General features: G+C 41.8%; 1 protein-coding gene across 1 annotated transcript in view; it reads right to left on the bottom strand.

The window, feature by feature from the left end:
- The window catches only part of RFTN2 (raftlin family member 2), a gene marked incomplete at its 3' end in the record, with an annotated part of 67352 nt that overhangs the window by 40280 nt on the left and 3975 nt on the right, over positions 1 to 23097 (bottom strand). Inside the window, exons 2-3 of the mRNA XM_080689097.1 lie at positions 3987 to 4170; positions 1141 to 1255 (exon numbers count right to left, since the gene is read on the bottom strand). Of these exons, the coding sequence (XP_080545223.1) occupies positions 1141 to 1255; positions 3987 to 4170 (299 nt within the window). The remainder of the gene's footprint in view (positions 1 to 1140; positions 1256 to 3986; positions 4171 to 23097) is intronic.

Here is a 23097-nt window from a genome sequence, read left to right as displayed (position 1 = left end):
GCCCTAATTTATTTTATTATTTATTTATTTAATTTACTTTTTATTAATTATTATTATTATTATTATTATTATTATTATTATTTTTATTATTATTATTATGTGGTACTGGGGGTGGAATCCAGAGGCTTTCTACCTCCGGACTATACTCCCAGACCTATTTTATATTTGATTTGGAAACAGGGTCTCACTAAGTTGCTGAGAGCCCAATAAGTAGCTGAGGTTGGCTTTGAACCTGTGCGATCCTCCTGCCTCAGCCTCCCAAGCGCTGGGATTAAAAGCGTGCGCCACCACGCCCGGCTACTTTTTATTTTTATATGGAACATATTTAAAAATGGCATACATTCAGACTGTGCTTGGTGCCCTCTCCCTTCCCCATTCCCCTCCCCCCAACAATGAGTGTCCAGGTTGACCATGCTACATTCATACTTTTACACAATTCAGATATAGCTCCTCCATTAATCAACCTCAGCCTTCTTCCTCTCCTATCCTTCCATTCTAGCTTTGCTGAGGTTTCCCCTCCATTATCTGGGGTCCCTCTGGTATTACTAATACTCTCTAGTTTGGGCATATTAGAGAAAACCTAATTTCTGTGCCTTCTCTTTCTGTGCCTCCCAGCTCTAATATATATGGCTTTTATTTTGAAACAGGGTCTTGAGAGATTGCTAAGAGTCTCCGTAGTCTCTGAAATCTTCCTGTTTCAGTCTCCCATGTACTGGGACTACTCTCTCTCTCTCTCTCTCTCTCTCTCTCTCTCTCTCTCTCTCTCTCTCTCTCTCTGAAGTACTGGAGATGGAACTCAGGGTAATTCTACCCCAGCCCATTTTTTATTCTTTATTTTGAAACAGGGTCTCATTGAGTTGCAAAGGGCCTCACTAAGTAGCTGAGGCTGTCCATGAACCACAATCCTCCTGTCTCAGCCTCCCAAATGCTGGGATTATAAGCCTGCGCCACCAAGCCCAGCTCACTGACCTGTATTTTTGTTTTTAACATTGTACAATTGGATACAAGTGCTTCAAAATGTTTTAAATTCTAGTAAAGTGAGTCTATCATTTCCTTATCCTTTTTGAAGTAAAAAAGGGAAATGATACAGAATTCCAAATGTTTCTCAGTATCCCATGAAAGAACGTATACAGTCAGTACCTTTTCTATCAGTTCTTTTGCTATGTCATTTGTTTGTGTGTCATACATCAGAGGACACTCCTCAATCACAAGTCTTGGGCGTCTTTGTCCCCTGAGTGCTGCTGAATGCTTCGGGCTGTAACAGAGAGAATATGTTCATGGTTGGAGGCCACTGCTGTTTTCAGCTAATAAGTTCCCATGAAAATGGGTGAAAAACTCACAAATAAGATCAAGGCAATCTTATTTTGTTATTTCAAGCCTGTTGGCAATCTTCACCTATAAACATACCAGCAAATGCAGTAACTTCTGTTACATTCTCTTAATTTAATTTAATTTTACTTTTTGGTGTACTGGGGATGGAACCCAGGAGCATTCTATCAGCTGAGCTACACTCCCAGCCCTATTTTTAGTCTTTTATTTTTTGAAACAGGGTCTCACTGAGTTGTGAGGGCCTTTCTAAGTAGCTGAAGCTCTGTATCCAGGGACAGCTGAAGCCTGTACTCTCCCTACCAGATGTATAGATGTAGGCAGTTACTAGAGTAGCAGCAGACAGTGCTCCTTAAAACAAGCACCTGGAATTTTTTTTTTTTTTTTAACGAAAGGCCTCACTAAGTAGCTGAGACTGTCCGTGAACCGTGATCCTCCTGTCTCAGCCTCCCGAATGCTGGGATTATAAGCATGTACCACCACAGCCGGCTTGGAATTTTTTTAAAGAGCATCTTCCTTTTTCTTTTCTCTTCTTCTTTTTTTTTATTTTCCTATTTTCTTACTCTTTTCCTCTTATTTTCATAGTTAAAGTGATTGTCAGTATCTATCACTATGAAGAGAAGGCAGTTTCTACTCTAGTCTTTGAGATGGTTTTGAAGGGTTGTGTAAAGAATTTTAATGTTCTAATTTAAGACATTATTTAGTTAATTTCATTTTTCATTAGCAAAGGCAATAGTATTTTACCATTAAGACTATCAAATTTATTATATAGGCAGGCAAAAATAGTTTTATTATTTGGAGTATAGCTATTTTTTTTTCTTTTTGGTATTGGGGATTGAATCCAGGGGCCTTCTACCACTGAGGCACACCCCTATATCTTTTATTTATTTATTTACCTGCTTTTAAATTTTGAAACAGTCTTACTAAGTTGCTTAGAATCTCTCTAATTGCCGAGGCTGTCCTTGAACCTGTGATCCCACTGTCTCAGTTTCCCAAGTGCTGGGATAACAGGCATGTACCTAGCTAAAAAAATTTTTTTATTTTTTGGTACTGGGGATAGAACCCAGGGGCATTCTACCTCCGAACTACACCCCCAGCCCTATTTTTTATTTTGAAATAGGGTTTCACTGAGTTGCAAAGGGCCTTACTAAGTAGCTGAGGCTGTCCTCAAACCACGATCCTCCTGTCCCAGACTCCAAAACGCTAGGATCACAAGTGAATGCCACCACGCTTGGCTGGATAAAATATAAAAAAAAAATAAAATAAAATGAGCCCAGTGTGTTGGCACATGCCTGTAGTCCTACTACTTGGGAGACTGATACAGGAGAATCGCAGCCTTAGCAATATAGAATCACAGCAACTTAGTGAGAACTTGTTTCAAAAACAAAAGTAGAAAAGGCTAGAGGTGTAGCGTAGGGGTAGAATGTCCCTGGGCTCAACCTCCAGTACCACAAAATTAAATAAATAAGCAAACAAATAAATAAAATGGCTTTAAAGTCCTATCTTAATACTTAAGGCGCATGCTTGTAATCCCAGCATTTGGGAGCTGAGACAGGAGGATCACGGTTCATGGCCAGCCTCAGCTACTTAGTGAGGCCTTTTGCAACTCAGTGAGACCCTGTTGCAAAATAAAGAATAAAAAACAGGGCTGGGAATGTCGCTAGGAGATAGAATGCCCCTGGGTTCCATCACTAGTACATCACTAGTACTGCAAAAGAAAAAAAAAAAAATCATGCTTTTGGATAAAAGCTATTTTTGAGAACCTGGAATAGTAGGTCTTTCTGTTGTAAATGTTTTAGAATGAGAAGACAGTTTCTCTTGTCGTTATTAATAAAACAATACATAAGCTGGGTGTGGTGGTGCATACCTGTAATCCCAGTACTTGGGAGGCTGAGACAGGACGATTACAGAGTTCTAGACCAGCTTCAGCAATTCAGTGAGACTCAGCAACCTACTGAGGCCATTTCAAAACAAAAAATAAAAACAGCTGGGGCTGGAGTTCAGAGATAGAATGCCCCTGGCTTCAACCCGCACTATCACACTCACAAGAGGTACAAAAGCTCAGTGAAAGTGGACCACATAGGTCTGGCCAGCACTCTCAGCCCAGTGACTGTGCTCATAGCTAAGCGCTACTCCCTCCTCTGCTACAGTCACTACAGGAGCTCCCAGGCGCCTCTTGGCTATTTTTTTTTTTAATCCACTGACATCTTCACTAGGTCCTATTTGCCTGCAAGGAGCTAAAGTCTATCAGAAGGTTTTATTTTTTAAATTTATTTTATGTATTTATATTTTTGTGATACTGAGTATGGAACTCAGGGGCATTCTACCTCCGAGCTACACCCCTAGCCCTATTTTTTTGTTCTTTATTTTGAAACAGGTCTCACCAAGTTGCAAAGGGCCTCATTATGTAGCTGAGGCTGTCCACAAACCGTGATCCTCCTGTCTCAGCCTCTCAAATGCTGGGATTAGAAGCGTGCGCTGCCACCCCCGGCTTTATCAGGAATTTTTAATATGAATTTCCTTTCTTCAATCTAGCTTTAGCCTAAACCTCCAACTATCCTTTATTCTCCTCACTTTTTCAAAGTGTCCTTTCTTTTTGAGAAAGAAAACTCATTTTCAACGGCCTCTCAGCCCGACTGTTTACTTGGGTACCATCTTACCTTAATTTCAGGCGTAGCAGCACTGCCCTGTAGAGGTAGCTTGCTGGCAGGTGTTTCCGCTGCCCCACAGGCTGTATGACAGGATGAATGGCCCCGACGATGTAGCCCTTAAGATAATAGTCTTCCACCTTTGTTACTATGTCCAGGACTGAGTTTATCTTGATGACTTCAGGATTTGATGAAGCTGAAATGTCAAAAGCAGAGAGAAATGTGAACAGTCAAAAGATTGAATTATATATATTTTGATACTCCTAATGAGTAGGAAAAATTCACATAGCTTAATCTCAAATGGGACAAACTAACAGATTATATATATATATATATATATATATATATATATATATATTTTTTTTTTTTTTTTTTTTTTTTCCCAGTACTGGGGATGGAACCCGGGGCATTCTACCTCCGAGCTACATATACATACACCCCCAGCCCTATTTTTTATTCTTTATTTTGCAACAGGGTCTCACTGAGTTGCAAAGGGCCTAAGTAGCTAAGGCTGGCCAGGTATGGTGGCACATGCTTGTAATCCCAGCATTTGGGAGACTGAGACCATAGAATCATGGTTTGTGGACAACCTCAACTACTAAGTGAGGCCCTATGCAACTCAGTGAGACCTTGTTTCAAAATAAAAAATAAAAAATTGGGCAGGGGATGTAGCTCGGAGGTCGAATGCCTCTGGGTTCCAACACCAGACCCGCAAAAAAAAAAAAAAAAAGAAAAAGAAAAAAGTAGCTAAGGCTGTCCACAAACTGTGATCCTCCTGTCTCAGCCTCCCAAATGCTGGGTTTACAAGCATGTGCCACCACACCCAGCTCAGGTATTATATATTTTAAACTTGTTTTAGAAGAAAGCATAAGTGGCATTATGAACTGGTAGATATGTAATATTTTCAATAAATCTTAAAGCTGAAATAAAATGCCTTATATTTTTTTCAATTAAGGCAGCTTTGCTTTTTAGAATTTTATTTGAGAGACCATAATTCTATTAATAAATATTAAAGTCATACATTAAAAGAATAATAATTCAGCCGGGCGTGGTGGCGCACGCTTGTAATCCCCGCGCTTGGGAGGCGGAGACAGGAGGATTGCGCAGGTTCGAAGCCAGCCGCGCTGGCGTAAGAGACCCTGTTTCAAAAATATAAAATAGGCCTGGGAGTGTAGCCCGGAGGTAGAAGGGCTTCCAGGAACCCCAGTACCACCACCAAAAAAAAAAAAAAAAAAAAAGAGACCCTGTTTCTTTTTATGATGCCAAACAAGATGAAATGCATAATTTCCTATTTGTTTATTTAGGTACTAGGGATTGAACCCAGGGGCATTCTACCTCTGAGGTACACCCCCAGCCCTTTTTTTTATTTTTTATTTTGAAATAAGGTTTTTCTAACTGGCTCAGGATGGCTTTGAACCTGGGATCCTCCTGTCTCAGCCTCCCAGGTACTGGGATTATAAGCCTGCACCAAAATTCATACAAATCTAAAAATTAAAGATGGGAGAAATGGAGTTTGTTAAGTGGGAATCATCAAATGTGTTATTATTACCAATCAGTCTTCAAAAACACTGTTTTAAGCTTCTCTGGAAAGCTAAAATTATAATTTCTTATGGCATTTATGCAAATACTTGAGTAAAAAGTTGAAATAGTAAAGCTATTCAGAAGTTCTTTTTAATAAGTAAGCATTCTAAATGTAGATGAAATTTAAATGCAAAACTGGTATGCAATTGAACCATACCTTGGAGTAGGGAAAATCTATTGAAATTATAAAGTAGCACTATTTGGACACACTAAAACAGTAAAATGAAAAGACATGCTATTTGGGGAAATGTTCTTAATGTTTTAGTATTAATTAACATAAGTTTATTTTCTATAATAATTAGTATAATAAGTTTATTTTCTGTAATAATATTTATTTTATGAAAACAACCAAAATTATTATCCAGAAATAAACCTGTAATTTGATCATCTCTTGAATAACAAAACATGGGAAATTCATTCTAGGCCTGAGCTGAATGGCTGCTGACCTGGTAGTGTGCTTGGTAGAGTCCAGCAAAGAACTATGGTGGACTGATGAACACAGGAAGGAGGTTAAGAAGCAGACGAGGAAGAAGGGTCAGAGGAAATTCCCCTCCTCCCCTTACATTAATATCCACGTGATGGAACAGAATCCACCATCAGTGAGTATTCATGCCAACTTCTCCAACTAAAATAAAGCCCTCAACAGAATAGCTATACAGGCCAGGATGAATCCATTTCCTCTAATTTTCATCCTTTTTTGGCTTAAACTAAAATTCTCCTTATATTTTATTCATCATCATGAAGAAAAAAAAAAAAAAGAAAGTAGATGATCCTGAACTGTGAAAAAGCAGCTGGGCTTCTATGTAAACATCCAAGCCCTGCTGGGTTGCGCGGTCCTCCGTCTGTGATTCATTTGGCTTTGTTCTTTTTTAGTATTTGGACTACCAACCTAAGGAACTGAAAACTATACAGTAAACTAGAACAAAGTCTTAAGACTAAGGAATGAAATACAACTTAAGCTTACTTTTAGAAATGTATGCTAATCCTGAGCCGGGCATGGTGATGCACGCTTGTAATCCCAGTACTTGGGAGGCTGAGGAAGATCTCAGGTTCAGGGCCAGCCTCAGCTACTTAGTGAGGCCCTCCACAACTTAGTGCGACCCTGTTTCAAAATAAAGAATTAAAAAATAGTGCTGGGGTATAGTTGGAACATAGAATGCTCCTGGGTTCAATTTCCAGTACTGCAAACAAACAAACAAAAAAGAAATGTATGCTAATCGTACAAAATTTTCAAGAGAACACATTTTTTTCAATGGACCTCATTGCATACTACAAAAAGTGGAAATGCTTTGGCACGATGGGAAAGACTCCTCAGGGTCTGGACTCTGCCTGTGGCTTCAGACTCCTCTCTTGTCACCCTGTCTGTAATCTTGCTTCGGCCCATCAGAGCTCCTCCGTTTCCTGCCCGTGGGCCGCCCTTTCCTTCCCTGTCCCCTCAGCCCTAGTTAACCACTCCTTGCTCTGTGCTGGGTGGACTTCTACAAGTGTCTCTTATTAGACTCTGTTATAGTTTTTTCTTTATATGTCTGTCTTGGCTGTTAGACGGAGAATTTTTTCTTACCTTCCTCCCTCCCTCTTTCTTTCTTTCTTTCTTTCTTTCTTTCTTTCTTTCTTTCTTTCTTTCTTTCTCTTTCCTTTCTTTCTTGGTGGTACTGGGGTTCCTGGAAACCCTTCTACCTCTGGTTACGCTCCCAGACACCTATTTTTTTTAATATTTTTATTTGGAAACAGGGTCTCTTAAGCCAGCGAGGCTGGCTTCGAGCCTGCATGATCCTCCTGTCTCTGCCTCCCAAGCGCGGGGATTACAAGTGTGCGCCACCATGCCCGGCTAGACTGAGAATTTCTTAAGGGCCAAAGCCAAAACAAAACAAAACAACACCACCAACAAAGAAACCCCTTTTCTTTCTTTCTTCCTTCCTTCCTTTTTCTTTCTTTCTTTCTTTCTTTCTTTCTTTCTTTCTTTCTTTCTTTCTTTCTTTCTTTCTTTCTTTCCTTACTTATTTATTTTTGTGATACTGGGGATGGAACCCAGGGACATTCTACCTCCCAGCTACACCCCCAACCCTATTTTTTTATTCTTAATTTATTTTGAAACAGAGTCTCACTGCGTTGCAAAGGGCCTCACTAAGTAGCCGAGGCTGTCCTCGAACCACGTTTCTCCAGTCTCAGCCTCCCGAATGCTGGGATTGCAAGCGTGCACCACCACGCCCGGCCCATACTTTATTGATGTTTTCCTATGCCACTTATGTTTCTTAGGTTGCAATTTAAAGTGGAACTAGCGTTCACTAGAACAATTAAGAGGCAAAAGTAGCCGGGCATGGTGGCGCACGCTTGTAATCCCCGCGCTTGGGAGGCAGAGACAGGAGGATCGCGCAGGTTCGAAGCCAGCCGCGCGCACTAGCTTAGGAGATCCTGTTTCCAAATAAAAATGTAAAAATAGGTCTGGGAGTGTAGCCCGGAGGTAGAAGGGCTTCCAGGAACCCCAGTACCACACACACACACACACACACACACACAAAAAAAAGAGACAAAAGTATTGCATAAAAGATAAGATGAAGAGCAATCAGTGTTAGCTAGTGGAAATAAAAATAGTAAATTCAGAGCTGGGCACGGTGGCACACACCTGTAATGCCAATACTTGGGAGGCTGAGACTGGGTGGATCACAGGTTCAAGGACAGCCTTAACAAGTAGTAAGACTCTCATCAACCTAGTGAGACGCTGTTTCAAAATAAAAATAAAAAACCGTGTTGGGGGTGTAGTTCGGAGGTAGAATGCTCCAGGGCTCAATCCCAGTGCCACCAAAAAAAAAAAAAAAAAAAAAAAGAAAAAAAAAAAGAAAATTCAGGAACAACTGCACAGGTGCACAGGGCACAGGGTTTCCAGGTCCTGGTGGGTAGGAGAGAGACAAATGGAAAGAATACAGATGGTGCTGCAGGGCTCAGGGTGGGTTTTCTTTCCTTTGATCATGAGCCTGAGGGTAGTGAGGACAAAGAGAGAATCTGGAGCTGAAGGTCACACTCACTGCAAAGGTCTCCAGCCGGGGGCCCCACTTTCTGTTCCTTGTGTTAGTTGATCTTCCAGTGAGAAATACTGCATGGAGGAAGTAAAAAGTAAGGAGAAGCGCAGCTACGCAGGGTATGGCGGGCTCCATCTTGGAGTAAAATTCAAAGAGAACTTTGGGACAGGACAGCACAGACAAAAATAATTTAAGGAGGAGGAACCATGTGGGTTTCATTCCAAAGGGGTTGTTTGTGCTGTGGTTTTGGGGAAGCTCCTGGCCACTGGGGCTCTGCTTCTGCTTTGCTTTGACTCAGGGTTGCTCTTAGGTCACGTGTGGCCTGGCATCACTGCTTGGGAAGAAACCTCATAAATCAAGAACTCAGGGCTGGGAAAAGCCCACTCTCCTGGAGTCTCAGGTTAGAGTCAGCAACTGAGGCAGCGTGGGGCTCTGTGCGTTCTCTGTGATTTTGGTCACCATCCCAGAGGGTGTGAGAGCTCAGGAACCAGCACGTCAGGACTTGATGAGCTCAGAGAGGCACTTGAGTCATTCCACAAAGAATATTTGAAACGATTCAGGTATTCTGCATTTCACCACATGCTAGCAGTCCATTAATTCCAGTACTTCAGTTCTATAGTATTATCTTTGTCATAAACTAAAGGTCCTGCCATCTGAATATGAAAGGTGGTGGTTGCTTAACAAGGGGAATGTACTCAATGCTTCTGAACTGCAAACATTAAAGTGGTTAAGGTGGCACATTTAGTGTCAAGTATATTTTAGTATTGTAAAAATTATAACATGTCAGCTGCTTATGGTGGAAGAGGCCTATAATCCCAATACTTGGGAGGTGAAGACAGAGGATTGCAGGTTGCAGGCCAGCCTCAGCAACTTAGTGAGCTGCAGCAACCTAGTGAGACCTGTTTTTGTTTTTGTTTTTTTAATTTTGCAACGGGGTCTCACTGGGTTGATTAGTCTCTCTACTTGCTGAGGCTGTCCTCCAACATGCAATCCTCCTGTCTAAGCATCCCAAGTACTTGGATTACAAGTGTGTACAACCATGCCCAGGCTGTGACACACTGTTTTTTGTTTTTGCAGTACTGGGGGTGGAACCCAGGGACAGTCTACCTCCAGCCTACATCCCCAGCCCTGTTTTTTTTTTTTATTATTTATTTTGAAACAGGGTCTCACTAAGTTGCAGAGGGCCTCACTAAGTAGCTGAGGCTGGCAACAAACTGCGATCCTCCTGTCTCAGCTTCTCAAGTGTGCACCATCACACCTGGCTTAGAGAACCTGTTTTAAAATTTAAAAATAGCCAGGTGTGGTGGCGCACACTTGTAATCCCCACGCTTGGGAGGCAGAGACAGGAGGATCGCACTGGTTCGAAGTCAGCCCAGCTGGCTTAAGAGACCCTGTTTCCAAAAACAAAACAAAACAAAAAAAAGTATCAAATAGGTCTGGGAGTGTAGCCCGGAGGTAGAAGGGCTTCCAGGAACCCCAGTACCAACAACAACAACAACAAAAAAGATTAAAAAATAAAAAAGGGCCAGGCGTGGTGGTGTGTGCTTGTAATCCCAGCATTTGAGAGGCTGAGACAGGAGGATTGTGGTTTGCAAATAGCCTCAGCTACTCAGTGAAGCCCTTTGCAACTCAACGAGGCCCTGTTTCAAAATAAAGAATAAAAAATAGGGCTGGGGTGTAGCTTGGAGGGAGAATGCTCATGGGTTCCAACCTCAGTACTGAAAAATAAAAAAATAAAAAAAGGTTGGGGGTGTAACTTAGAGGTAGAATGCTCCTAGGTTCACTCTCCGGTACCAAAAAACAAACAAAATTTACCTGTCAAAGGTTTTTTATTGCATATAAATGTTTAATATATAGAATGTATATTTAAATATACAGTGATAAAACATATAATAAGCATTTCTTTAGTGCACTTTTCTTGCTTTCTTTTTTTATTTCTTTCATTTGGTTTTTTTTTTCTTTTTTTGCGGGTCTGGGGATGGAATCCAGGGGCATTCGACCTCTGAGCTACAGCCCCTGCCCTATTTTTTCTTTTTTCTTTTTTTTTCTTTTTCTCTTTTTTCTTTTTTTGGTGGTACTGGGGTTCCTGGAAGCCCTTCTACCTCCGGGCTATACTCCCAGACCTATTTTTATATTTTTATTTGGAAACAGGGTCTCAAACCAGCGCGGCTGACTTTGAACCTGCGCGATCCTCCTGTCTCAGCCTCCCAAGTGCGGGGATTACAAGCGTGTGCCACCACGCCTGGCTATTTTTTATTTTGAGACAGGGTCTCACTAAGTTGCAGAGAGCCTCACTAAGTAGCTGAGGTTGTCTGCGAACTGCAATCCTCCAGTCTCAGCCTCCTGAATGCTGGGATTACAAGCGTGTGCCACCACGCCCGGCTTTTCTTTCTTATTTCTTTTTATTTTCTTATTTTCTTTCTTATTTCTTATTTCTTTTTTATTTCTTTGGATGGAACCCAGGGGCATTCGACCTCTGAGCTACACCTCCATCCTTATTTTTTATTCTTTACTTTGAAACAGGGTCTCACTGAGTTGCAAAGGGACTAAGTAGGTGAGGCTGTCCATGAACCGCCATCCTCCTGTCTCAGCCTCCCAAATGTTGGGATTACAAACTTGTGCCACCACGCCCGGCTAACTTATTTTTCAGCTTGGAGAAGGCCAAGGTATAACTTTCTTTTGTTATCTTGAATCCGGTTCATCTGACACCAGTTCACAGCTCAACCATGACACCACAGTTCAACCCCAACAAGATCAAAGTCATGTACTTGAGGCACATCAGTGTTAAAGTCAGTGCCTTGTCTGTCCTGGCCCTCAGTTTGGCCACCTAGGTCTGTCTCCACAAAATGTTAGTGACATTGCCAAGGCAACCAATGACTGAGAGGGTGTGAGGACTACAGTGAAACTGACCATTGGGGACAGAGAGCTGGCACCTTTTGCCTCTTCCCTGATCATCAACACTCTCCAGGAATGCCGTAACGACACAAAAACACTAAACACAGTGAAACATCACTTTTGGTGAGATTGTAAGCATTGTACCGAACGTTGCCAAAGAACTCTGTGGAGCCATTAAAAAGATACTGAGGACTCTGTGGGATGCAACATGGATGGCTGCCACCCTCATGACATCATAGATGATATCAACAGTGGTACAGAGAATGACCACCTTAAGAAGGTCAAAGGAAAGTATTTAAATAAAGGATCATTTGCCACTCCCCCCAAAAAAAGATTTTAAAAAGCATGGTGACATGTTTTATTGGTTTAAAAGGTTTATGCCTTCTTACTAAAAAATGATGTAAAAATAAATAATTTTTATTCTTTCCCAACAGTTTTGCTTGATTATTTAGCAAAGTAGGTGAAAGATGAAAGCAAAATTAGTAAACATTTAAGAAAGTTTAAAGCTTACTTAAAAATATCTTTTTGAACGCCGGGCATGGTGGTGCACGCTTGTAATCCCAGCATTCGGGAGGCTGAGACTGGAGGATTGGGGTTTCGTGGACAGCCTCAGCTACTTAGTGAGGCCCTCTGCAACTTAGTGAGACCCTGTTTTAAAATAAAGAATAAAAAATAGGGCAGGGGGTGTAGCTCAGAGGTCAAATGCCTCTGGGTTCCATCCCCAGACCCTCCAAAAAAAAAAAAAAAAAAAAAGTCGCTGGGCGTGGAAGCGCACACTTGTAATCCCCGCACTTGGGAGGCTGAGACAGGAGGATTGCGCAGGTTCGAAGCCAGCTGCACTGGATTAAGAGACCCTGTTTCCAAATAAAAAAATAAAATAGGTCTGGAAGTGTAGCCCAGAGGTAAAAGGGCTTCCAGGAACCCCAGTACCACCAAAAAAAGAAAAAGTCTATTTGACAGAAGTGAAACATAACAGTACATAGATCGTGGTTGATAAATCAAGACAAAATGAGTGGAGGCGCGCATTTCATTTCTGTGTGGTTATCATTGCATGCATATAGTTGATTATTTTTCCGTCTGGCCTAACTGGATGACTCAGACTGCACGAGAGGTTTTAGGCAGTCACAGGGGTCACTTGAGTAAAGAATATGAATCTTGGGTGTTGCCTAAAAACTTTCTACTGGTAACCTCTGGCAATATCAAGAAAATACCAGTCTCAAACACACACACACACACACACACACACACACACACACACCCTAGAATGAGGGAAAATATGGCTTAAATACACAGTTTAAAATTTAGGGAAGACGGTGAAACCCTAGGGGCCTTAGTTGACCATACACGAATTATAAGCTAACGGTTAATCTAAATTGACTACTGGCCATCTCATAGAAAGCTGCTCCCCACAGGAAGGAGGCTCACTGACCTCTGTGTTAGGCACTCCATCATTGGGATATCCCTGCTTTACTATTCATCACTATCTGAATAATAATGTTAGGATATACTAGTATATTCACTTAATTACCTTGTTCAATGTTGGCCTCTCCCACCAGAATAAAAGTGCCATAAAGGCAGGGCTGTTCGTGTTTTGTTCCTTTCCTGTCTCTACCCAGAACATTGCCCAGCACACAGATGTTTGGTTAGTGTCTGTTGAAGAAGTGAAATGTGTTGAATTTAGGCACCAAATTAGAGACAGACAGGAACAGGCTAAAATATGCTCCTAAGAAAGTGCTCAGGAGGGTGAGGGGTCTGAAGGCCCTGGCAGATGGCCTCCATCTCTGTGCCAAATATGAAGTGAGGAACTGCCCACTCTCTGGGCATACTGGAAGAGCTGTCATGCAGAAGAGTCTGGCAGGTGGGACGACCCAGCAATGGCAGAGGAACATTCACCCAGAGGAACATTCACCCAGAATAGGACGCTCATTAAGCAAATACCTGTATGGTAGGAAAAAAAAAAAGGAGGTAGAAGAGATTTTTCTCCCCCTTAACGGGACAGCAGACTCCCAGTCACCTAAAAAACCTAATAATCAAAATAGCCCTTCATCCAACAACAAAAACAACAACAAGACTTTTGGGAAAGCCTACCCACCCACTCTTCCCATAAGAAAGGCAGAGACCCAGCCCCGCATGGTGGCTCACACATGCGATCCCAGTACTTGGGAGGCTAGGACAGAGGATTGTGGGTTCACAGCTAGCCCCAGCAACTTAGCGAGACCCTGTTTCAAAATAAAAAATGAAATGGCTGAGAGTGTAGCTTGAAGGCAGAACACCCCTGGGTTCAATTTCCAGTACCACAAAATTTTAAAAAAGGGTATGTGCCACCTCCCCTGGCAGCCCTTTCAACCACGCACGTGCGGGAGTGAGTAGCTCTCCAAGCTTCAGTCACTTGGAGTACACCTTCACAGTTTTGGCCATATCTGAATGCTGCTGGGACTTCCATATGCTTATTTTCCTTTTAAGCAAAATAAAGTTACTACAAGAAGAATTTATATCACTCATAGAGCCATAAACCAGAGCTGTTTGCCATAAATAGAAAGTTGTCATAGTTATTTGACACACTCTGAGTCACAGGTCAATTCTCTCTTAGTTGAGAAAGAAATTTAGCCATTAGAGAGGTGTTAAAGACACATTTAGCACAAACTGACTGGAAGGCTTAAAAGGAATTGAAAGGGTACACCCCTTCTATGAGACCCACCATTGTTTAACTCTGTGTCTGTGCACGTAGGCCAAGAGCTTCTCACATCCAATGCCAAGGTACTTGGTAGAGGCTTGGAGGCCCACTATGTTAGAAGTAGAAAGGACACAATAACAACAGTTAAGAGGGACAGATGGCATCAGAAGGAATAGGATAAATTAGAAAAATACATAGGGGAACTATAAAACTTTAAGTATGAGGCCACTTAAAGGACTTTATAAACACCATTAGCTGAGCTGGGCATGGTGGCGCACGCTTGTAATCCCTGTGCTTGGGAGGCTGAGACAGGAGGATCGAGCAGGTTCGAAGTCAAACTCAGCTACTTAGTGAGGCTCTCAGCAACTTAGTCTGGGAGTATAGCCCAGAAGTAGAAAAACCCCTGGGATCCACTCCCAGTAACACACACACACACACACACACACACACACACACACACACACACACAATCATTAGCCAAAATTACTGAACCTCCCTCCTATTCCAGAAGTTTTAGAGGCAGAGTTATGTAATACATTAAAACCAATTACCAAGATGATATCTTCAACAGAATAAAATTGATGCTTAAAGAGGTTCCTGTTCAGGTAGAGAATGTATTTCTGAGGAACACCTTGTCTCTGGGGATGACAGAGGAATTCTTTGTCAATGGAAGAAATCCAGCATTTCTCGTTTATTTAATCCCTACCCTCTTGCACTCTCAATAATGTAAAGGTAGCTGAGCGTGGTGGCACACACCTGTAATCCTAGTACTTGGGAGGTTGAGACAGGAGGAGCACAGGTTCAAGGTCAGCCTCAGCAATTTAGAGAGCTAGACTCTCAGTAACTTAGAGAGACCCTGTTTCAAAATAAAAAGGGCTGGTGGGGGGTAGCTTGGAGGCAGAATGCCCCTGGGTTCAATCCCTACTACTACTACTACTACTACTACTACTACTACTACTACTGCTACTACTACTAAAATGTAAGGGCAGTGTCTTGAGTTTCAATGCAAAAGAAATGTTAATTCAAGAAACACATAGACACATACTCACACATATATACATATGTACATACAAGGAAATTTCAGGATGAATTACACACTGAGAAATCCAGAAAAGATTTAAAGGAAGAAAAAAGTCTACGTCAAAACTAATAGCCAGGCGTGGTGGCGCATGCTTGTAATCCCAGCATTCGGGAGGCTGAGACCGGAGGATCGCGGTTCGCGGACAGCCTCAGCTACTTAGTGAGGCCCTCTGCAACTCAGTGAGACCCTGTTTCAAAATAAAGAACAAAATAGGGTTGGGGATGCAGCTTGGTGAACTCCTGAGTTCAATCCCAGTACCGTGACAAAAACCCTAAAAAACATATTTTTAACATAAGCTTATATAAAGATCATATTCCTTTTGGGTCCATTGCTTTTCATTAATAATTCAATAGTTTCAAAGGTACAAGTCCTTCTCTCTGGAGGTCTATGTCTTTTGATAAATATTTAACACCCAGTGGAGGGATGACATTACGGTAAATACTTTACAAATACTAATTAAGGCACCAACTGAATGGAAAGTCAAATGTAATATTAGCATATTCAATTAACAGAGGTCCAGGGTGCCGATGGAGAGGTGGTTGAGGGAATAGATTCTGTGACCAAACTGCTTGGATCCACACCCCAACTCTGCTTGACAAGCTACTTAATTCCTATGCTCCTCAGTTTCCTCATCTGCAAAATGAGAATAATAATAAAGTATACATATATAGCTGATAGGATGATCAAATAACTTAATATTTGTTCCTGGAAAGTATCTGACATGTAGTAAGTGATACACAACAATTGGTTGCTTTGTTCAGTAGGGCCCTCCTCCCCTGTGAAAAGAGATCCTCTCCTTCTCCTCCTCCCCTCCTCGTCCTCTCCTCCTCCTATTTCTCCTCCTTCTCCTCCTTCTTCTTCATGGTACTGAAGAAGAAGTATTGAAGGATTGAACCCAGGGCATCTACCTCTGAGCTACACCCCCATCCCCATTTTATTTTTATTTTGAAACGGGGTCTCTCAAACAGGTTAATGACAATCTCACTTACTTGCTGAGACTGTCCTTGAATCTGTGATCCTGTCATGTCAGCCTCTCATCCAGCTTCCCAAATTTTGGTTTTTTGGTACTGGGGATTGAACCCAAGGGCATTTTACCTTCAAGCTACACCCCCAGCCCTATTTTTTATTCTTTATTTTGAAACAGGGCCTCACTGAGTTGCAAACAGCTTCCCTAAGTAGCTGAGGCTGTCCGCGAACAGCGATTCTCCCATCTTAGCCTCTCAAATGCTGGGATTACAAGTGTGTGCGACCACACCCAGGTTTCCCAAATTTTTAAAGTGACAGTTTATTAAAATATTTTGAACACTGTCCACTCTAAGTAAGTCTTAATTGACTTTTGAATATAGCCCAGGCCTTGTTGGTTTGTGACTTGGGCTATGGGTCACCCCAGGGACTCACTGTCAGAGCCTGCTTGGGCCCAGGCCAGACACAGAAACTATCTTTGATGGTGGTAACCCTCCTGGCACACAGCGTGACCCAATTCCTCCTCATTAGTAGGGACAGGAGAACGATGGGGGTGGGGAGGCTGAGGCTCATGCTGTTCACAAGTTGCCCTCCTTACAGGGACAGTGTTACAAACAAAAGACTTTGGGACTCGCTGTAAACATGTCATCACCATTCAAGAAAGATAAACCCAGCAACAAATGTGGGAATTTTGTTGAGAACTTCCTTTCGTGTAATTTCCCCAGAATTTTAATGGTGCTTTACACTGAAATGAGACTGGGAGGCTGTTAGGAACTTGTGAGGTATTCCAGCCTGAGTCTGCTGGGAGACGTGAGGGAGGGAGAGCTGAGCACAGAGAGTGAGGAATGTTCAACAGAGTCACCAGCAGGAATGATGATGTCGCCATGATAGGCTCAGCCTTTGGGGCCAAGTCTCTGATTGAATGTCCTCATACTGGGGCAGTAAAATCAGCAGGCCTATTACATTTTAAACACAGGAAATTAAAGGGGAGCTGGTGGTTGTTTTGGCTTGCGTTTGAGCAGCACAGGCAGTCCTCGGTGCGGCAGCTGCAAGCCTTCTTGCTCTTCTTAGCTCCCTGCACCAGCAGTTCTTTCTCAATTGTTGGGGAGAAGGAACAAATGGTGTTTACAGCTGTAGTGGCTGTGGCTGGTTACTGTTAAGTGACTGCTGCGTAATTTGCAAGGCTTTATTATATCATACAGGGCTCTTGCAACTTGTTCAGCAATTGCTTTGAAAACCATACAAAGGCAAAGTGGATTTTTACTTTTAAAATATCCTGCTGGGCATGGTGGCGCACGCTTGTAATCCCTGCGCTTGGGAGGCTGAGACAGGAGGATCGCACGGGTTTGAAGCCAGCCTCAGCTACTTAGTGAGGCTCTCAGCAACTTAGTGAGACCCTGTTTCCAAATAAAACTTAAAATAGGTCTGGGAGTATAGCCTGGAGGTAGAAAGCCTCTGGGTTCCACCTCCAGTACCACCAAAAAAAAAAAAAAAAAAAAAAAAAATCCTGAAAGTTAAGCAATTGTCATTTATTTATTTACTTAGGCCTGGGGATTGAACGCAGAGGCACCTCCAGGCTACACCCTCAGCCCTATCTCTCTTTCGTTTTTTCTTTCTTCTATTTTTTTGTGTGGTACTGGAATAGAACCCAGGGGCATTGTACCTCCAAGCTATACCCCCAGTCCTATTTTTCAGTCTTTTTTCTTTTTTGTGGTACTGGGGGTGAAACTCTGGGACTTTTCTACCTCTGGTCTATACTTCCAGACCCATTTTATACTTTATTTGGAAACTGGGTCTCACTAAATTGCTAGGAGCCTCACTCAGTAGCTGAGGCTGCCTTAGAACCTGTGCGATCCTCTTGTCTCACCCTCCCAAGTAATGGGATTACAAGCATGCACCACCTGGCTCAGTCTTTTTTATTTCTTATTATTTTTATTTATTATTAAAATTTATTTATTTATTTATTTTTACTTTTTTTGGTGGTACTGGGGTTCCTGGAAGCCCTTCTACCTCCGGGCTACACTCCTAGACCTATTTTTTTTATATTGTTATTTGGAAACAGGTTCTCTTAAGCCAACGCGGCTGGCTTCGAACCTGCTTGATCCTCCTGTCTCCGCCTCCCAAGCGCAGGGATTACAAGTGTGCGCCACCACTCCTGGCTTATCCATTATTTTGAAACCGGGTCTCACTGAGTTGCAGAGGGCCTCACTAAGTAGCTGAGGCTGTCCGTGAACCGCGATCCTCAGGAGGTCTCAGCCTCCTGAATGCTGGGATTACAAGCCTGCGCCACCACGCCGGGCTCTCACTGTGCTTTAAATATATATTGTCTTGATTACTAATGAGGTCAAACAGTTTCATATGTCTATGGCATCTGAATTTCCTGTTTTGCCTGATGAAATTCTTTGTCCATTTTTATAGTGGGTTGTCTTTACCTTATTGACTTGTAGTTGTATTTTATATATCCTGAATATAAGTCTTTGAGTCCTACTCATTTATTCTTTTGTGTGTGTGTGTGTGTGTGTGTGTGTGTGTGTGTGTGTGTGTACTGGGGATTGAATCTACCCTTGAGCCACACCTTTAGCCCTTTGTATTTTTAATTAATTAATTAATTTTGCAGTACTAGGGATAGAACCCAGAGGCATTCTACCTCTGAGGTACACCCCAGCCCCATTTTTTATTCTTTTTTTTTTGCAGTGTACTAAAATTGTGTTCAAAGTTTATTTCAAGTCACAGAAAATACATAAACTAAGAAAGAAGAACCTGGCACGTCTTCCACCTGGCACCAATTTGAGTTATTTAAGAGTCAGGATGCAGAAGTCATCTTTTTTCAACATTTACATATTTTTTATTCTTATTTTGAAACAGGGTCTCACTGAGTTGCAAAGGACCTCCCTAAGTAGCCGAGGCTGTCCACGAACCTGGACCCTCCTGTCTCAGACTCCCGAATGCTGGGATTACCAGCATGCACCATCATGCTCAGCTTTTATTTTATTTTGAAACAGGGTCTTTCTAAGTTACTGAGGGTCTCACTTGGTTGCTGAGGCAGGCCTGGAAGCTGCGGTCCTGTGTGTGTGCGATGACCCGTGTGTGACACCTCACCCTGGTGAGGCGGCACTTCCTCCGGGATCCAGAGCTCCTTCAGCTTCATAACCCCCACACTGCCTTGGCCTGCCTCCCCGGGCGTGGTGTGCATGCTACCGCTGCCTGTGCACTGGCCCATCTCCCTCACGAGCATGCTCACTAAGGTGCCCTCCTGGAGGGCAGGGACCTCACATATCCTAGCTCTTAGCACATGAGGTGCTCAATGTTTACCCAAGAAATGAGTAAATGACCTCCCGGATATGGGGAGCACGGATAGGAAGAAAACAACCAGCTGTAATGTAGGGAGCTGAAAGAAATGTGTGCGTATTGTCTCCCAACATCAATATTTTTAAAAGCGGGTCAACTGCATGCTATTATTAGCTGTTCCTTCCTTTCCCAGGTCAGAATGGAATCTTTCTTTCCCACAATAGTCCGGACTGGTGAGGTTTGTTATTTTTCTCACACAAAATAGTTTACAATTTCAAACATAATGAAACTCCTTCTATATGGCTTTTTCACCTGGTAGAAAGGTGGATCAGGCACCATCACAGGGATTATATTGATGATTAAGTAGATTCAGTCTTTTTTTGTGTGTGGTAATGGGGATTGAGACCAGGGATGTTCTGCCTCTGACTACTCCACAGCCCTATATTTATCTATTTAAAATTTTTGTGTGTGTGTGGCAATGGGGATTTAAACATTTTACCTCTGAGCTAAACCCCCAGCCCGATTTTATTTCTTATTTGGAAATAGAGTCTCATTAGTTGCGGAGGGCCTAGCTAAGTTGTCAAGGCGGGCTTCGAACTTGTGATCCTCCTGTCTCAGCCTCCCAAATACTGGGATTACTAGCATGTGCCGCCATGCTCAGCTTATCTTTTATTTTGAAAAGATAAAATCTTTTATTGTACTCTGGTCTCAAATATATGATCCTCCTATTTCAGTCTCCTACGTACTGAGATTGCAGGAATGTGCCATGCCTGGCTACTAATTTTTTTTTAATATAGTACTTTACGCTTGATAATCCTTGACTCCTTGCTGGGTGTGGTGGTGCACGCTTGTCATCCCAGCATTTGGGAGGCTGAGACCAGAGGCTCACAGTTTGTGGACAGCCTCAGCTACTTGGTGAGGCCCTCTGCAACTCAGTGAGACCCTATTTTAAAATTAAAAACACTAAGAATAGGGCTGGGGTATAGCTCCGAGGTATAATAGCCCTGGGTTCCATCCCCAGTACCACAAAAAAAAAAAAAAAAAAAAAAAAATCCTTGACTCCTTGAGAGTTAAGATTGATACATAGAAAATTTAGCTGGGCTCTTATTTCTTCTTTTTAACCTTCATTTCTGAGCTTTTATTTAATTCCCTTGATGATTTTCTTTTTCTTCCTTCTTCCCTTCCTCCCTTTTTTCCTCCCTCCTGTTCTCTCTTTTTCTTTCTGTTTTTCTTGTGGTACTGGAAATTAAACCTAGAAACATTCTGCCTCTGATCTATATCCCTTTTTATTTATTTACTTATTTTTGTTTTGAAACAGTATCTCACTATGTTGGTGAGAGTGTCCCGGTGTTGTTGAGGCTGTCCTTGGAGCTGTGATCCTCCTGTCTCAGCCTCCCAAGTACTGGGATTACAGGTGTGCACAGGCATAACCATGCCTGGCTGACTCTTGCTGATTTTTTTTTTTTTTTTGGTGGTACTGGGGTTCCTGGAAGCCCTTCTACCTCTGGGCTACACTCCCAGACCTATTTTTATATTTTTATTTAGAAACAGGGTCTCCTAAACCAGCGCGCGCGGCTGGCTTCGAACCTGCGCGATCCTCCTGTCTCCGCCTCCCAAGCGCGGGGATTACAAGCGTGCGCCACCACGCCTGGCGTTCTTGCTGATTTTTAATGCATTCTCTACCATGCTTCATCTTCAGTCTTCTTGAAAATTCTCCAGCATTTAAAATATTGACTACTTCTTGCATTTCAAACCCCTCTCCTTCCTTAGGTTCTCTGGCACTATGCAGTCCTGCTTGTTTTCACTCTCTGTCTGTCATGTTTCCTGATCTCTTTATGCCTATGCCCAAGCACTCAGCTCAAGATACTTGTCCTCTGTCCACATTTCCTTTCTTAAAGACTTTATTTTGACTTCCCCTTGGAATTCCCAGCTCCAGCTGGGCATCTATAACACCTCTATCAGGATGCTCTACCCCCTCAGCGGTAGCATGCCTGCAAGAGACTTGCTCTCTGATTGGATGCTGTTTCCCTTTGGGAGGCCTTCCCCTTGCATTCCATCCTCAATACAGCCCCTCACCCCAATTGGGTCCTGTCATCATTAGCCTCGGCCACCACAAGTGTTCTGTTAACTTTTCTCCTTGTCTTCATGTCTCCCCACTGCAATTCCACATTAATCTTCAAAAGCACATTTCTGTACCTACCAATACTTGCTCAAAAATCCTTTACAGCTATGTGTTCTTCATAGAATTACATCTTAGCTTCTTAGCCAAGTCCGAACCTTCCACATTCCATTTATTTCCAACCTTATTTTCTGCTTCTTCCTACAAAGCCTTCTTTAGCTCACTGCTCTGTTCACGAGCACTTGAGTCTCAGTCTCTTATTCTTTTTCTGCTTATCTAAGCTTTACTTTTTCTTCAAGGGCCAGTTAAAGTTTTAACTCGAGTGCTAGAGAATCCCATTCAAATTCAATTTCTAATTTTCCTGACACTTCTAGAAGCATTAATTTCCATTGAATGTGTACTTTGTATTGTAATATTCATTCATTCATTCATTCATTCAACAAAATGTATCTCCAGACACTGTGCTAGACACAGGAAATATAAAGATGGGCAAGGTAAAGTTCTTGCCCTTGAGGAGTTCATGATCTTGTTTGGTTTGACCAAATAGATCATAAAATATTTGAGGGCAGAAATATATTCCTTTTTGTATTTCCAGTGCTAATCAGTATCTTCTATGGTATAATAATATGTATTAATTGCTGCTAATGATGATGATGACAGATAAAATATTCTTCTAAAAATAATACAACTAGAAAGTTTTTACTCAATGTACTTTATGCAATTTTACTAGGGATTCAAATAAGTAAGTTGCTACCTGTCGTTTCAGTGGGTATTAGCACTGTAGAAACGTTTTACTCATAAAAGCCACAAATGCTCTAAAAACCCTTATGGTTATTATTATTTGGATTGTTTTCTTGGATTGTACACAGAGTTAAATGAACCTTTTTGGATCATTTGCAAAGTTATATTAACTTTTCACTGAGAAATTATCTAATACATACTCATATTATACACTCTATCAACACATATCTATAGGTATATTGTAAGAAAGTTTTTGACAACTTCAAAGTTTTCACTGACAAGCAGGAGTCAAAAGATGTTCATCAATTGTTACATTATCATAATGTGATGAAAGAAACCATTACAATAATTTAGAAAGCATAACAAAAATGGTACTTAAATCTTACTAATGGAGTCAGGATACTTGGTATTAAGCTCCATAAAAATTCAGTTTACACAAACAGGACTTTAAGTTTCTTGAAAAGAGTTGTTTTCAGTCTCTTTTATAGTCTCTAAAATACCAAGCTTAGCAGTGTACACAGGAAATACAAACATTTGTCAAGTTATAGTGTTACAAAAGAATAATTTGTACAACTAATAATTTAGGATAAGAAAAAGGTAGTTGAGCCCTTGAAGTGGACATGCAAGTAACTAATAATTAATTATCATATATCAGTGGAGAAATGCAGGAGTTATTTTAATGATCTCAACAGGTTGGTCAAAAAGTTTCCCGCAGAGGATTTCAAGTCCCAGGCCACTCTCAGTAACAGTGTGACTCTGTTTCA

Source organism: Muscardinus avellanarius (genome assembly GCF_963383645.1).
Source record: "Muscardinus avellanarius genome assembly, chromosome: 2".
NCBI lineage: Eukaryota > Metazoa > Chordata > Mammalia > Rodentia > Gliridae > Muscardinus > Muscardinus avellanarius.
This window is presented reverse-complemented; position numbering and strand designations above follow the sequence as displayed.